The sequence below is a fragment of the Lagopus leucura genome, unplaced genomic scaffold (assembly GCF_019238085.1).
Source record: "Lagopus leucura isolate 7727_CA_CO unplaced genomic scaffold, USGS_WTPT01 Super-Scaffold_100004, whole genome shotgun sequence".
Classification (NCBI taxonomy): domain Eukaryota; kingdom Metazoa; phylum Chordata; class Aves; order Galliformes; family Phasianidae; genus Lagopus; species Lagopus leucura.
Genome location: NW_024962264.1, coordinates 40227177 through 40243445, shown reverse-complemented (window position 1 = coordinate 40243445; position 16269 = coordinate 40227177). Strand labels below are relative to the sequence as shown.

Sequence of the window (16269 nt, the reverse complement as noted above, 5' to 3'; positions counted from 1 at the left end):
TTCTGCTCAGTCTATCAGCTTTCTCAGCTGACCAGGTTCCAATATTCTCCTTCAGAGATCATGCCTTCAAATATCACTTGTTTAAACATTCTTCTCCTTGATGAACTGAAAAAAAGTCTTTATCTTAAATAAAGGAATGCTAGTAATAAGAAAAAACAATAAAAAAACTAAAAAGGGAACAGTATAAATCTGAAACGTGCATTCTATCTCTGACAAGCTTTTACAGATAGAGCAGTTCCAACAATATTTTGCTGGTACCTGATTTACTTTTTGATGACTACAGCAACTATTATAATAGGATGTTTTATCTAAAACAAGTAACTGAAACTGATCGTATCCATGGAAAAATATACCAGTGACAATCATCTGAAATACTGGTTTGCAAAAACAAACAAAACAAAACAAAAAACCAAGAACAGTATGACTCCCCATTTTTACCTTGTTCAGTCTTTCAAAGATCACTGGTCAGAATCTAGCCAAGCTCACAAGCTTGTTCTTGAAATGCATTGACTTTTAGGCAAAGGATTACAGGTTGATAAATATTATTTTCAATATTCATAAGTATGCCTAGATCTAAAGAGTTCCCAAAGAAGCAGAAATTCTTTTTATTCCCAACAGAATGAACATCTCACATTTAGAATTATGCTGTAATACATCCTATACACCTCTGTACTGCAGTTACACACAGAATTGCAGCAAGGGTAAATACTTCATTTCACACCCTAATTGTTTGCTTCTTCCAGTTCAGATTGACATTTAAGCTCATTTTTAGAATGCAAAAGGAGAAAAATCATGTTTATCTACTACAGAGGGGTGACATTCATCATCAGAAAAAACTTAAAAATGAGAGAAAGCACGACAGTGGTCACAGCAGAGATTACCACAAAAATTTGTTATATTTGGTTATGAAAATTATTATGCTCTACATTCAATACACTGAGTTTATTTTTTCTCTCAAACTCATAGTCTGGTTACACAAAACACAAGTCAGGCAACAACTCAAATACTTCTTAACTATTTCAGAAAGGAAACTTGCAGTTTCTTAAAAAAAAAAATAACATCATAATGATGCTTTTCAAAACACAAACTAAATAATCAACTTCTTGGTTTACTGTAATAGAATTTGAATCCTTAATAAGAGGTTAATTAATTCAACCAAGCCCTCCAATAAGCAGCAGTTCCTGTTGGTACACTACTGAATTGTACATACAATGCATTTACTTCAGCGACAAATCCAACTTTAATTCACTATACATATACTTCAACAATATAATTAGCTTTTGGCCAGAATAAAGTACTGGTAACCAATAAGTTACTAAAGCTACACAGTTACTAAAATCAGTGTCGACGCCTAACGGTCTTTTAAGTTCAAAAGCAACCCATTCTCTTCAAATAATAATAATAATAAAAAAAATTGATTTTCTCTGTTAGTTTGAAATAAGAGTGCCAAGTTTGAGTACTGCAAAAGAGAAATTAAGAAGAAAAATACATACACAATGTATAGCCACCTCATCATGTCTCTTGTTGCCTATTTTCTCTGTGAGTATAAGTTTACTAATCTGAAAAGCTGTTAATGTGAATTTAATTCAAAGCTGATCAAACAACCAGACAAGTCTAATTACGTAAGTACTGACTCAAGAAGTAAGGGTTTACAAAATTCTTTTTTTTCCCATTTCTGCCTTGCTTATGTTGTCTTTATCGTGGATTTTTGCACTTCACCAGCAGTCTTAAATATTTAAAGATTGTCTTATTAACATTTATAAGTAATAACCATTGCAGCAGTAACAAAAATCAATGTGAAAAGGAAGGGACTCACTAGGTTGCTGATGGTGCTGCTCTTCACCTTGGCATGCGCTGAATTCACAACTAACTATCTTGTTTTCCAGTAACAAAGTCAGAACATTATCCAGCTTCTCCATAGATGAAAACTTAGAAGTCTGTTTAAAAGACAAATAAATAAAAGCTGCATTCGTTGCACATGCAATTTTAACTTTATCCTCAGGTTGCTTGTGAATTAGATTATTCAAAGGAAAGGCTGAGCAACCTGGGTCTGTTCAGCATTGAGAAAAGAAGATAGAGAGGAGATCTGATCAATGTCTATAAATATCTATGGTGTGGGAGGCAAAATGATGAGTCCAGACTCTTTGCAGCAGTGTGTGGAGATAGGACAAGAGGAAATGACCATAAGCTGAAGCATAGAAAGTTCTGCACCAATGAGCATAAGAACTTCTTCACAGTCAGGGTGACGGAGCACTGGAACAGGCTGCCCAGAGTGGTTGTGGAGTCTCCTTCTCTGGAGATATTCAAGACTCACCTGGACAGCCACCTGTTCAGCCTGGTCTAGGGAGCCTTCTTTGCAGGGGGGGTTGGGCTACATGATCTCTAGAGGTCCCTTCTAACCCCTACAATTCTGTGATTCTGTGAAGGGTAGAGACAGGAAGATTTGTATGACAACATGGTCCAATAACCCAGGAGCTGTTCTGACAGATGCCAGTTACCAATTAATCCAAGGTGTCATTATAGCAGTAATTCAGGATGGGTTTAAGGAATACAGTAGCACTCTGTTACTGGAAATTGTTACACTAAGATTGTGCGCTTTGCCAGGTAGCAAACAGCATCAGTTCCATCAGCCATGGCCTAACATTGCTGACAGATTAAGAAACTGATAGCAAGCAATCAGTTAGATGATCTTCCAACTAAGCACTTTGTCTTTAGACAAGCAAAATCCTGACTGCTATGAGAACATTTTTTGATTGCCTAATTCTGTCTAGACAAAAGGCCAAGATCCATTCCTAATTACTCTCAAGGTAGTCATAATTAAATGCTACTTTTCCTAGTGTGATGAGAAGTGTGATTACAGGGATTCAAACAGGAAGAATTAAGCACTAGAGAGCTAGCACAGTTTAAGCTGCACTGGGCATCAAAAGAAGCTCAGGAACAGCAGAGAGGCACTCCGAAGGAACTGGCTTACAGTGCTCAGTAACCCTGCATTACAATGTTTTGCTTCATATATCTGAAGTGTTTCTGGACAAGACAACTCTAGACTGCTAGGTATCAGCAGACATGCTTAGTATATATAAACTTAAAAAGAAATTCAATGGCTGACAATTTGAGGAAAAGGGAAAAGATGTCTACTGATGGAACATGCAGTTTAATTCCTAATGCTGTTAAGAGTAAATAAGAAAAATTTCTATGTGATCAGAAAATGTTGAGTACATTGGCAGGATAATATAGATAATAGGCTGAGTTCTACATGAGTGATCCAGAATTTAGTGACGAGTTTGTGCAGGAAATGGAGTTAAGATCAATAAGATATGATTGTTCATTTTTCCTATAACCAAAATTGGAAAGTGTTAATTTTTATATATAAAAAACATTGTATATAGTTACTTGTGATCTATTTATTTCTATATTCACACTTTCTGTACTGTAACATTGCATATTTTCTATAATTGTTACCATACAGACTTGCTAAAAAAAAATACAAAAAATAATTGTACAAGAAAAAAAAACACAAACAACACTTCCTAGAAGAGAAATTCCCAAAAGCATATACTAGAATAAAGACCTAACCTGAGCATTCCATTTACAGAGGGAATTGCGAACCTCATAAATGTCTACTAAATATCTACATCCTCCCCCCAAAAAGCCTATTAACATAAATAGTCTCATCATATTCAAAAATTATGAAGAACAATAATACTATAACTCAGTTAGGAAACCGCACTACTCTCTCTTATCCCAAGAAGATATTTTAGACATAGTATCAACACTGGTACTATTTTAATACGTTTCAAACCAGATTAGGACAAAGGTAATCCTGGAAGTGTTTAAAGCAAGGTTGGATAGGGCTTCAGGCAACCTGATCAAGTGGACAATGTCCCTGCCTAAGGCAGAGAGTTGGAATTAAATATCTTCCAACTCAAACCATTCTGAGATCTTACAACAAGCGATAATATAGGAAAGAGATGAAATGAGCATATATATAGGAAAAAGCTTTGTCACGACAAAGGAGGCTCAAAATCACTGGTACTCACTGAAGCAACTGGATAGTAGAAAATCCAGCATTCAGTGAATAAATATATAGGCTGGCTTCAAGATGAGCTAGATCTGTAATATTAGTTTTAATTTCCCTGTTTCAAATAAAAAAGAACAAAATAAATCAATCAACAACAACTACCTTTCCTGAAATGCCTGAGGAGCAGTTTCAAACAGAGCATGTTTCAGACTGTCTTGCATATCAAAAGTCATCTCCTTTCAGAAAGCACTCAAGGTTATCCCTTCCAAGGTTGACTGCTTTAAATATGATTAGATAAGGAACCTCTCCTTCCCCTTTTTATTCAGGCAGAAATCCGCGGGAGGAGTACCTTGGAAACATATAGCACTGACTTTGAACTTTGATAATCAAATTTACATGAGATGGAGCAAGTTCTTGAAACGAGAAGAGCATACAATTTCAGAAACTCATAGCAAAACTTTCAAGGTCATAAACGGTTACTCGGCTTACTCAGACCTAATGAGCTCAATTTCTACAAGATTCTGAAACCAGTATGTTTGACCTCCAAAAAGGGCCTAAATTGGATAAGAAATATATTTCTAATGCTTTAACAATCCTGCCTTACAATGACCAGGCTATCCATTCCTAGGAATTTAAAGGCAGGCACATCCTTCTTATGCATGGTTATCATAGTGCAATTTGCTTCAAGTTTTCTCTCAATTTTTTTCTCTACCTCCAGGGATCTGAAATCTAAAGGCTCAAGCACATGATTTAAAAAGCTATCTTGTAAATTGAATCATAATGACTAGATTTGCTCTTCTATGCTCCAAAAAAGACATGATAGGAAAATCTAGTTTAACTGTTACAAAAAATATGTATGCTAATACCTTGCATCTCACACCTGGGAAAGCAGTCCCATTAGTTATGTGAAGTAACAGTAACTTAGCAGAAGTAACAGTGACACAGAACTAGCAATAGGACCACTCTGCCCTACCCAGCTAAGAGGAGAAAGGTCCATGATCAAAAGGGTCATCACCTACCTCTACCAGGAAGGAATTTAGTTTAAAGGTCTTACTCATTTCTGCTCCACAGCTGCATTTATGTATTTTGATATGCCCTCTACAATTCTCTACAGGTCTAAAGACCTCAGTCTTCCTGAGAAATTCCAACAACACTACACAAATCCATGCTGAAAAGCCATCAGGAGTGGGACAGCATGTTAAGTTAAGCATGCTGCAAGGGTTAGCATCAAGCCAGACAGAAATTTGAGAAAGCCCAAATTTTAATCTGAAAATAGATTTAAATTATGGCAGAAAAGAAGTGCTGTTTTTCTGACTGTGTACCCTTGGGAACATTCTTCTTTCCAGGAGCCACTCAGATTTAAGCCAGTAAGTTTCTAGACAGTTCTTCCCATGCTCTCTAAGGCAAAGCCTTAAAGCCTAGAGAAGCCTCCCCTTCTATGTTAGTCCTCCTACATGCCCCAGGGCTCTCACCAGCAGTCAGTCCTTATCTAGTACCTCTTCCCCAGGTGCAGATGTTATCTCCAGTCCCCTGCCCCCTCCTCAGAGCAACAGGATATAACTGTGAAGAACAGAGCAGCCCTGAGTGCTGTCCATCACACCTGGGGCATCACATCAAAAACTTTCTTAAAAAAGGAAAAGAGCAAGCATAGATTTTGCTACTTTTATGAATGAGATGACCTACATCCTGTAATAACTGCTAACAAAGTCCTGAAAATGTGTGCCACTGAAATAGCTTACAGACAGTAAATTAACATATTTTTCACTGGCTTTAGCAGTACTGACAAGGTTACATTTACATAAAGATGAGCTACTTCAGTAGTTCTTATGTATCAGATACTGCTTTATATGCACTTCAATATATTCCTCCTACCAGAGAGCAAGGGTTAGGGTTCAAATTAGGCAGGTCACTTCTTACATCTTCAGCCAGAGATGGAATATGGAGAGATTTCATATTTAGAGGAAAGGAAATGAACATTTTAAAAATAACAGCTACTGATGTGGCTTAGAAGATAGCAATACTAAAAACAGTTTGGAAGGAAGTATCTTAGGGGATCAGGTAAAGGTACATATGTAATATCTCCACATGAGTCATACAGCTAATTCTCTTAAGTTTTCATAGAAAAGGGGGCAGTTTATTTTCATTTTTCTTTTTATCAATAAACATTGTAACTGGAATCTTATTTGATGACTAGCAGAAAAAAAAAAAAATCAAGTTTTTGAGATGTGGGGTGTTTTTTTTGGTTTTTATTTTTGTTTGTTTGTTTTTTTAAATCATAGGCCCTCATAATTGTATTATTATTCAGCCAGTGTTTATCAAAGATCTTCTGAATCTCTCTGGATATTCTAAGTCACTCAAGCTAAAAGGAACCTATCACCTTCAGTAATAAGGATACGACCTGAATTTCCCTTTATTGAAAACCTAACGAATGTACCAAGAAACTCCCAACACTAATAATTTAATCAACACTTGCACTTGGTAGAAAGTCTGAGAGAAAAATCAATACAACATGCAAATCCAGCAGAATGTTCAAATGAAGAGTTGTAAGTTTAAAAAAAAAAAAAAGTGTATTTATGGATTATAAAAACTTAAGAACAGTCTGTTCCACAGGTTACTATAAGAACATAAATTCCTTGGGAGAACTAATGTTAACGTGAGAGAACAAAAAAGCAAGAGGCCTTCTGCCTGTATCTAGCCCCATGTGTTCTGATACAAGTGTGTTCAGAATTATGATTCAGTTATAACAATCTCAACTCCTCATACATTAATATAAATATTCAGTTTGCTTTCTTCTAAAACTTTTTGAAAGAAACGATTCATTTTTACTATTTTCATACACTGTCAACATTTGTTTGGCTGCTTAACATGTCTTGCCAAATTCAAATACTTTTATAGGTTCTTACAAATAAGGAACACAGAAAATAACAATCTATCAGATGAAGCAAAGAATGTCACCCAAAAAATGACTTGCAAAATCATAGAACACATTTTCTCTTAACTGTAACTACTACTAATCTTTAATTCCTACCTAAAGATAAAGAACAACTAAGAGGAACAGCATTACTGTATCTTCCTGGTCTCCCACTGAGGCATATGAATTGATCTGACCATCGGTGAAAGGAACAGATAACTGTAAGCCTATTTGGTTTACTTACTTGGGTTTTACTGCGGGCCAAAGTGGAGAAGAGGACAACAGTCGGAGAGTTGATATCACCTCAAAATTGCTGCAGATGTCAGCAATACAATGAAAGCATTTTACCAAACCATTGTATCTTTGGTATGCGTTACTGTAGCAATTTCCTTGTATCGCAGAATTTTAATAAGGATTACAAGCATTTGTGAAAGTCTTGAACTTTTATTTGAACCACAGAATGATAATGCTTTGATCAACAATTGCTGTAAGCTTTTCTATTTATTTTAATTTTGTTTTCTATTGTGTTTGATTGTTACTTTGCATAGATAAACCACTGATTCCCCAGGATACTTTTGCAAATAAGCTGATAGTCTCAAAGGTTTTAATTATTCTAGTTAAATAAAAGTTACTACTACTCCTGCTACTTGATGGGAATTCTAATTAGTACCAAGGTTTTGTTTTTCCTTGTGTGAATACAATTTTTAAGATTAAGTTAAATCATGTTCTGTAAATTGCATCTTTACAATGTATCTTAGTGCCATTAAATCAGGTTTACATGAAGGCTTAAAGTATTTAAAAAGTCTGTGGAAATAGTTCAGCTACCCAGCCAGTTAATATACCTCACGGCATGGCCCAGTGGGTACCATTAAATACAATGACAAATCTTCCAGCAAACTCACAGAAGAATTACCATTAGAGTACTTTCCTGCAAAGCAGCCATCATACTGTCTGGGTTGTAAAAAACCCACTTGTGTATGAAAATTTTACCTGGTTTTCCAGTTGCCAATACAATTAAATTAAGACTGAGGTATACAATGCTTCCTCATTTAAATCCTTTCTTATTATTCAGATGAGTAAAGGCATGCAGATTTTTAAACATACCTGATAGTGATAACACTACAGTTGTATTTTCAGATGCTATAGCTCTGCACATAATTATGTTTGCATTTGTATAGAATTTGAATTGCATGTCTTACTAAATATTAGGCATGCAGTTAAATGAAGGGCCAGATTCCTGAACAAGACAAATTAATCTCCACTAGACATAGATACCTACAGCACACCTGCTAGGTTTCCACGCTAGTTATATTTTTTAATCATTAGGACACGCTTCATATACGTAAAATTTTAAATAAACCTGTTAGAAGCTTACTTCAATGTCCCATCAAGGATCGATATTATAAAGATCATAAGAATGTCCTTGTATTTAGAGTTACACTATCCTCCTGTGCAACAGCCTGTTTGCTTAGAGCCAAGAGAATTGTATTTAGAAACAATCAACACTCATCCTGAAAAAAATACAGATTATGCAATACATCATTTTTTATTAATATATATATATTTTTTTAATGTGTATAATGCTTTAGGTGGCATATAAGGTAGATTTGTCACAGGAAAATGAGACTGTCTGCATTGGAAACAGGAACTATTATTTTTGTTTTGGCTTTGCAGTTAAATACAGACATCACAAGTCTGCTCTGGCTACACACTATGCAACAAATGATACGTCTGGTTCTGTCCTTTTTAAATAAGTGTTTTCTTATTATTTTTTATGTGCTATTGGCAAAGGATGCTGCAGAGCACTGCAGTCTGCTGTGCTGATCTAAAATCCAGCTCAAAACCTGAATTCTCCTAAACATATGTGAAGAATCTGCACAACAACCAGCAAACCACACTGAATGATAATTCAGCAGCTGTACGTGAAATTCTACATGAATAGCAACTCGATGCTATCCGTGCAAGCTATGCCAGAAAAATCCCATTTACTAGTGAATGAATAATAATAGTCCAAATGCAATATGTCTTAAGATTACTTGTTTCTATTGGTTTAAGAACATTCTCAAAAGAACACTGAAGGGAGAGAGAAATTGCTACATTACTCTTCTCATCCTCTGTAATGCAGGATGTTGTTCATTGGGAACATACAGTACCAAAGATGTTTGTATCATTCTAAAGAAAAACAAAACAGGAAAGTTTGTTTTCACTTGCCTGCTTTGTTTAGAGCTAGATATCTCAAAGACAGGCCCCTCTAACCCTGAGGGTATTACTGAATCATTATTAATTACTATGCAATTAAAAGTCTTTACATCATGGTGTATGTTTTCTTAGCTCATAGTGGCACTTACATTCTATTTTTTTCATTAAGTTAATGCAAAAGTCAACTTACCTGACAAATAAAAGCTATCGGGTCAGCTACTTTCTGAAAGATGCGCTCAATCTCTTCTGCTGCAGTATAATATTCAATCTGTGCAGTGGTCTTAATGACACCCTCACAGTAGACATTTATATATACAGGGCCAGCAGGAAGATCTTATAAAACACAAATCAGAACAGTAGCTGAAAATATTTTACAATCCCAGACCAGAAATCTAAGAGAATGAATAAAAGAGCAGAAGAAAATATCACAGAAAACGTATAGATTTGCATTTCACAGATGATTTAGTGTGAGCAGTTTTATTTTTGTTGTCTTTCAATCTAACATTAAAAAGCTGGCAAAAGAAAAACATATCTGCAGATCTGTATGAGATAGACTTATTGTATTGCTTCATGTTAGAAAGTAGATGAAAATGGTACACTTCCAATTTCCATCTTCCCTTTGTTGAACTGATGACCTATAATCACCTTCCTTATGTCTACAAAATAATGAAAAGCTCATTAATTGCAAATTGCAATTCATCTTTTGAAACATTTTTCTAATTGCAGGCGAGGTTCTCAAAATTGAACTGGTAGTAAACTGCAAAAAGTTGCAGTATTACTGATTACTTCCATTCCAGTTGTTTACCTGGCAAAAGCAAAAGAAAGAAGCCGAAGAAAGAAGCAATAGGAAGACATTTGTACAGTGTGTTACTTAAGTATGACTTGCTCTGTCTATGCAGCATGAGGCCTCTTTATTAATACATTTTATAATTCATTAGAATTCATTGTGCAAGGCATCCTGCTGTACCATACCAGCACTAGCACAGTTCTCTTAGAATTCTAACTCTGCCCACTAAAAAAGACAACCCTCAAACAGAGAAGAGTAATAAAGCCAAAGAAACTGAATGAATAGAATGTTAACTTAAATCACTTAAACGAAAAGTGCCTAAACTTTTTTTTTAAACGTTTTTCTTTTAACATTAGATTAGTTAGACCCTCAGTATAAGAAGTTATTCCAAAATATTTCGAGATCTTACAGCAAAGACTACATAGAAAAGTGTTAAAAACATATGAGAAGTGAAATAAAGTGTGGGCTGCAGCTCTCTGCCATGCTTTTCATAGTGTTTCATTCACTGTCTGTATCTTATTACTTCAGCCACTATTGAAGCCTTACCATGATCAATAATGTTCTTACAGAAGAATTCTCTAAGACTTATGAATGAGGATTTGAGCTTTTCTTCTGTGAAATCCAGTTACTAATGAAAATTTACTGTTGGTGATGTAATTCCCATACAGATCTCCGAAAACAGACTTTTCACTGTCACAGTACTAAAGAATTCTCAGGGCACATGCACGGTGTCTAAGTAAAAAATCAGGCCACAGAGTTACTCAAAAGCAGTGCCAAGAAGCCTGAAGCCTTTATAATTTTTTTCTTCCTGTCTAACACTGTATTGCAATGGTTATAATATAAAATATTACGCAAATTTGTCCAGGAATTCACAGCATGCAATAGGCTGGCAAGCTACACTATGATTACTCAGGTCATAAATGTTTTAATTCGTAACTCTCATCAAATGGATGAGTGTATAGGTGTGAGCCTTGCATTGGCACTGCCTATCTCCTGAGATAAAAGTTGCTCTTTTTTTTCCCTTTGCTTATCATTTCCCTGGCAAAACAGGGAAGAATAGCAACTAAAATTACAGATGGAACAGTCGAAAAGAATTGTTAGAAATCAGCAGATCCAACTGATACAGAGAAATGACATGAATATGAAAAAGGAACAAAGAACAAATAACTCCTATGCCAGTAAGAATTATAGAGTGACTATAACCAAAATTACTGCATTAGATATAAAATGAAACATTTCAGTAATATAGTAATAAGAAAAGAATATTAGCTTTCCATTTTATGGCAGTGTTTTTGGAGAATTTTAATCTCTGACTAATCAACGACATTTTAGGACTGCCACCTGTCATTTAACTACACAAAAACAATCTAATAGAACTGAGTTTCCCATAAATCACAAGACTTTGCCTCCCTGCATTATTGATAAACGTTCTGTATGCAAAACGCATGTACAGGAAACACCTACAAAGCAGTGGGAAGTGAAACTACTTATAAAAAGTGAAGGAAGTAAAAAATTTGAGTACTTAAAAGTAAAGATATTTTTTTCTTACCTAATGCTTTCATGTACTTGACCTTCTTATTCCAAGAGGCTGGCTGTGTCCTAATTCGTTGATTATCTGCTATGAATTCAATTTCTAAGGTTTCATCATCTATTTCATCTTTCAACAAAATGAATATTTCACCAGGGTTCTAGAAAATTAAAATGTGTTCCCATTAGTCCTTCACAAAATTATACTGAAATTGTAAAATGCAAAATGAAACTTAAAGTTGGAAGTTTTGCTTTTTTTTAACCGGTACCTTCATGCAAAAATATCATAATACCAAAATATTCTGCCATCTTAGTGTTATCCTATAATATTTTATATACAATAAATGACAACAAACAACCTAAAATACTTACAACTCACTTAAATTCTTCAAGCAAGCTGACAGGGAAGTAAGATGGAAGCAACCTGAGCCAGTAGTTTTCTACTGCCTCCTGAAGCAGAGGGAATGCTACTCTCCTATAACTTAACTGATGTCATCAATGAAATAACGTCTGTAAATCACATTTGATGCATAGAAAGAAGATGCATAAAATCAGTTTTAATGCTGCAAATTACATAGTCCTAACAAGACTGAAGCAGAGAAAAAAAAAAAAAACAACAGAGCAAACAAGTCATGAGATGAAGCAGTTTTCTTCAGCCTGTTAGTTGTTCTGCCCCCACTGGTTCACACTTCAATGTTTCCAAGTAGCAGCAACACTGTTTTAAACTATAGTGACTTACGCTAACATACTGTTAACATATGTATAGGATATGGTATAAATGGTACATCGTTACTGATATTCAGCTATAATCTGTCCCAGAGAGCTGACATACAGAACTGCCTTCTGACAGCCAATAATCAAAATATGTGACATTTCAAGTACACTGCAATCTCCATCTGACCATGGCCATTCACTTACATAAATGAATGCAGTGCTGGATAAAGTACATTCTTTTTTTACATTCCCACATATACTCCCACAGCAACCTTGATAAAAGAAAAGAACATACAGGAACATTTCTGCCTATTAGATATGTATATAAAAATATTTCTGATTTCAGTTTAGAATTAGGCAAAGTATTTGCTCACAGAACCACTCATTGCGTAACTCACGTGGTATCAGTACCTATGTATGTATTCACTATGTATTCCTCTAAAGAGGCACTCGGTATCCCTCCAAAAGTCATCAGTCACATGCTCCCCTCTTCAACTACAAGGTCCTTGTGGCAATAACATCTCTACCCAAACTACCAAACAAGTCTTATAGAAATAAAATCTCTCTGAGGCTAAAAACTATTTCAGTTTGCAAACCTGGTGGTCCAGTATGGATGTGAGACAAAACAAAAAAATCTGACTGCATTCTCAAAGCACTCTCATTTTGGACATTTATCTGAGATTTGTTTTCAAAACTGACACAGTACGAACGAGAAAAAGAACAACATTGACCTTCATCCCAAAGACTTCAGCATTCAAATACCTTACCTCACACGATATTCTTGCTGGAATCACCAATACTGAGTTCTGGTTAGTTTCTAATGTCTCAGTAAGTACTTCTGTTTCAAAACCAAGATCTGCTTTTTCTGATGCTCCTCTGGCATCTGATAAGTTAACATCAGAGGTAGCCTGGCAATCTGAAATAAACAAGGTGAAATGAGGATACTGTTAACCATTCCACATGAATGAAACATGGCAACGATGCAGTTTACATTGTATCCAAGAACTCACAGAGCACTTGGAGCCACATTAATGGCACCACACCAAAGCCTGGCCAAATTTCCTTTAAGTTAAATAAGGGAAGGTTCCCCCTTAGAGAAAGGATTTGTTTCTGTATTCTTATCCTGCAATCTTTATTTATGTGAATAGCTTCTACTTATATGCTTCACATTGTAAAGACAAAGCAGACATGGCCTTTAGTCTGGTTACTGTCACCAATGAGGTTGCAGAGATCAATCAGTTTTGTTGTTTCAGTAAAGTAAACTCTTGCTGGTAGCATACACTGGGATAAACTGAGATCTTTGCCTTATCTGCTTTGCCTGTATTTCAGGAGGATCATGCTACACTCTTTAAATTTCAACCCATCTTTCTCTAGGAAAAGTTATATGAAAACAGCAATGCATGCGTCCATCTAACTATGACAGCAGACAGACATTTCCTTGACACAAAGACTATTGTCTTTGTCTTTATGAACAAAAAGATGGATCTGAAGGCATACATATTTTTGTACAGGATAGACTGGGTTTGGGCATGCTACTCCAACCATACAGGCAGTTTATGACCAAATTCTTATAGATATTTCTTATACCACGAAACGCCCAAGAGCCATAGCAAATCCTTCACCAAATCACAGAGTTTTAATGAGGAAATATTAAAGTATTGACAGCTGCATCTGCAGAGCTCTAACTAAGCCTATATTTTAGAAAAGCTACTCTTCACACTTCCTACTGCTCAGCTGCATCATTACTATCCCTTTCCAGACACTCTGTTAGTCCATACAGAACACTTTTGCCACCCATCTCAAAGGACTTGCAGCAGTTCTTAATCACTTAGGATTACCCAGCATACTGCAGTCACCCAGCCAGATTCATGATAACATCCCAAGCGGTCCAGAGTTAAAAAATACTGACTGGCTGGTTAGAGAACATCCTGAGAGATATCAACAGTAGCTTGTACTATTCTAAATTACAGAACACTCACAGCCAGTTACATTCAAGGACACATCTTTTTGGGCACATCTTTTCCTCTTAAATGGATGTAGAATATTAACATAAATTAGCAATGGGAAGAATACAGAACAGTCGCAATTTGGCTCTGCTCAAGCAAGTACCAAAGCCATTTTGACTTCTTTCCGAAAGAGCCCATGTCACTGAGGTACACAAAGCACATGGCACTCTCAAGCAGCACAAATCTCTTAGCATTCAGCATGAGTTCTGGCAACTTACAGTTAGCTTCCCCACTTCTCACTTGTATTTATTTTCCCAAATACATCAGTTTCTCTGATACAGAATGGTCCCTCTCTTTACCTGTGCTGCTTTGCTTCTAAAAACATAAATTTTAATAAATTTCATCTATAAGAAATGCAACAGTTAAAGAAAGTTATGCTGTGGAATGTAGCACAGAAACTTTGGTAAGCAGTGTCTTCTGTAGAATGTTTTTAGATATATGTTTTGGTTGTTAAAGAGATTGCAGAAGAAAAACGAATCATCTGTCCGTGTTTTGGTGAGAAAGCTAAAGGTTCTGTGAATACCTATGGTAAGTGGTTCAGTGTTCATCACCAGATATGAAAATTACCCCAGCCTGCAATCATGATGCTTTTAAGGTAAACATTCTGTATGCAAGCTATGAATTCAGTGTAGAAGTACAGAATTATACACTCTGTACAGAAAAGTACTGAATTCAGATTGGTAAAAGTACACTGAGCCCATGTGTAGACATTTGCAGAACTAAAGCACTTCTAATTCCCTTTGCTTATTTTGAAAGTGAAATAAACTAAATTTAGCAGACTGTTTTATCCTGAATCTACATGGTTTGGTGCAGTTTAATCTGGCTCCAAATACTTCGGAGCATGTTAATTTATCTGATTATCAAGATCAGACTTTATTCAGCACTGCCTTTCCAGAAAAGAAAGATCTGCTCTCTCAGAAGGGAAGACGGTTTTTTGCTTTGTGTATCTAGGATCCTACACCCATAACACGTACTGCAGAAATATTCTGTGTTCACTCAAATGTTATACCAAAGCATGCAGAAATTGCTTCAGACGACAACTCATGTGAGATGCATGCTTCTGAAAACTTTGCTGTCACTTCATGCAAAGGAATCTTGCAAAACAAGAAATGTTCCATTATCAGGCAGATAAAATGAAAGAACCAAATAATAAACCTGGTAGGTAGTGGATTCGAAGATGCCAGTCTTCTGTCATTTATCATTCTTCAAGGATTGCGTGGACACCTTCTGATCTACGTTAAGTTCATGATAACTGCATTTCTACAGCCTACACTCCACTGATCAACAATGACAGCATTTAATTCTACCTTAAAACATCCTCAATAATTCATCCAGTGACGTCAACACTAGCGCTAACAATTTGATTCAAATAAGGATAACATTTTCCTCCCACAGTAATTGTTCTTTATATATATATATATTTTTTTTTGTTTATGTATAGTGACATTTAACTACACTACCAGGACTCCAGTCCAGTCAGAATTGGGACTGCATTACTCTAGAGTTCGCAGAAATCATTAAGAAATGTGGTGGATTTTTTTTTAGTATCACAAACTTTGATATTTAATAGAATGAGGGATTCTCCTGATGACTGTGAAAGTGGTTAGCAATTTACTAGCTAAAAAATAATAATAATAATAATAAGCAATCAATCTTTGAGAAAATATCAGGCCTACATTATATATGTATCAACAAAAATGGTGTGCAGCAGCCTAATAACAGGGATCTATACCATCACTACTGTATAATGACCAAATTCTAGAACTATAATTTCCAGTATTCAGATTTCATCCAGTGGTTGCTTCTGTCCCAAAATGCTGAGAAACACGGAACAGCCAAGTAAAATGCTACTTGTAGATGCTGACCAAAACCAATAAACTAGGAATCAAACAAGGCATGGGTCAGTAACATTAAATAAAACAATGTCATTTGTAAGAGTTTAAAATCACAGTAAAAAGAGTCTATTAATACAGATGGAGCATACACAAAGACATCTTTTTTGTTTATTGTGGGAAGAAGGTGGTGTTCAATATACAGGCCTTTTGAACACCTGAATTTTGGACATCTTCACTGGGAATACTCTTTGAATTTAACCAGAAAGTGATGG

At 35.6% G+C, this 16269-nt stretch overlaps 1 protein-coding gene across 1 annotated transcript in view; it reads right to left on the bottom strand.

Annotated features, from left to right (window-relative positions):
- BANK1 (B cell scaffold protein with ankyrin repeats 1) overlaps window positions 1–16269 on the bottom strand; it is a 109765-nt gene that overhangs the window by 79684 nt on the left and 13812 nt on the right. The window contains exons 2-5 of the mRNA XM_042870958.1: window positions 12924–13072; window positions 11465–11603; window positions 9319–9461; window positions 1817–1937 (exon numbers count right to left, since the gene is read on the bottom strand). Coding sequence (XP_042726892.1) covers window positions 1817–1937; window positions 9319–9461; window positions 11465–11603; window positions 12924–13072 — 552 coding nt within the window. The remainder of the gene's footprint in view (window positions 1–1816; window positions 1938–9318; window positions 9462–11464; window positions 11604–12923; window positions 13073–16269) is intronic.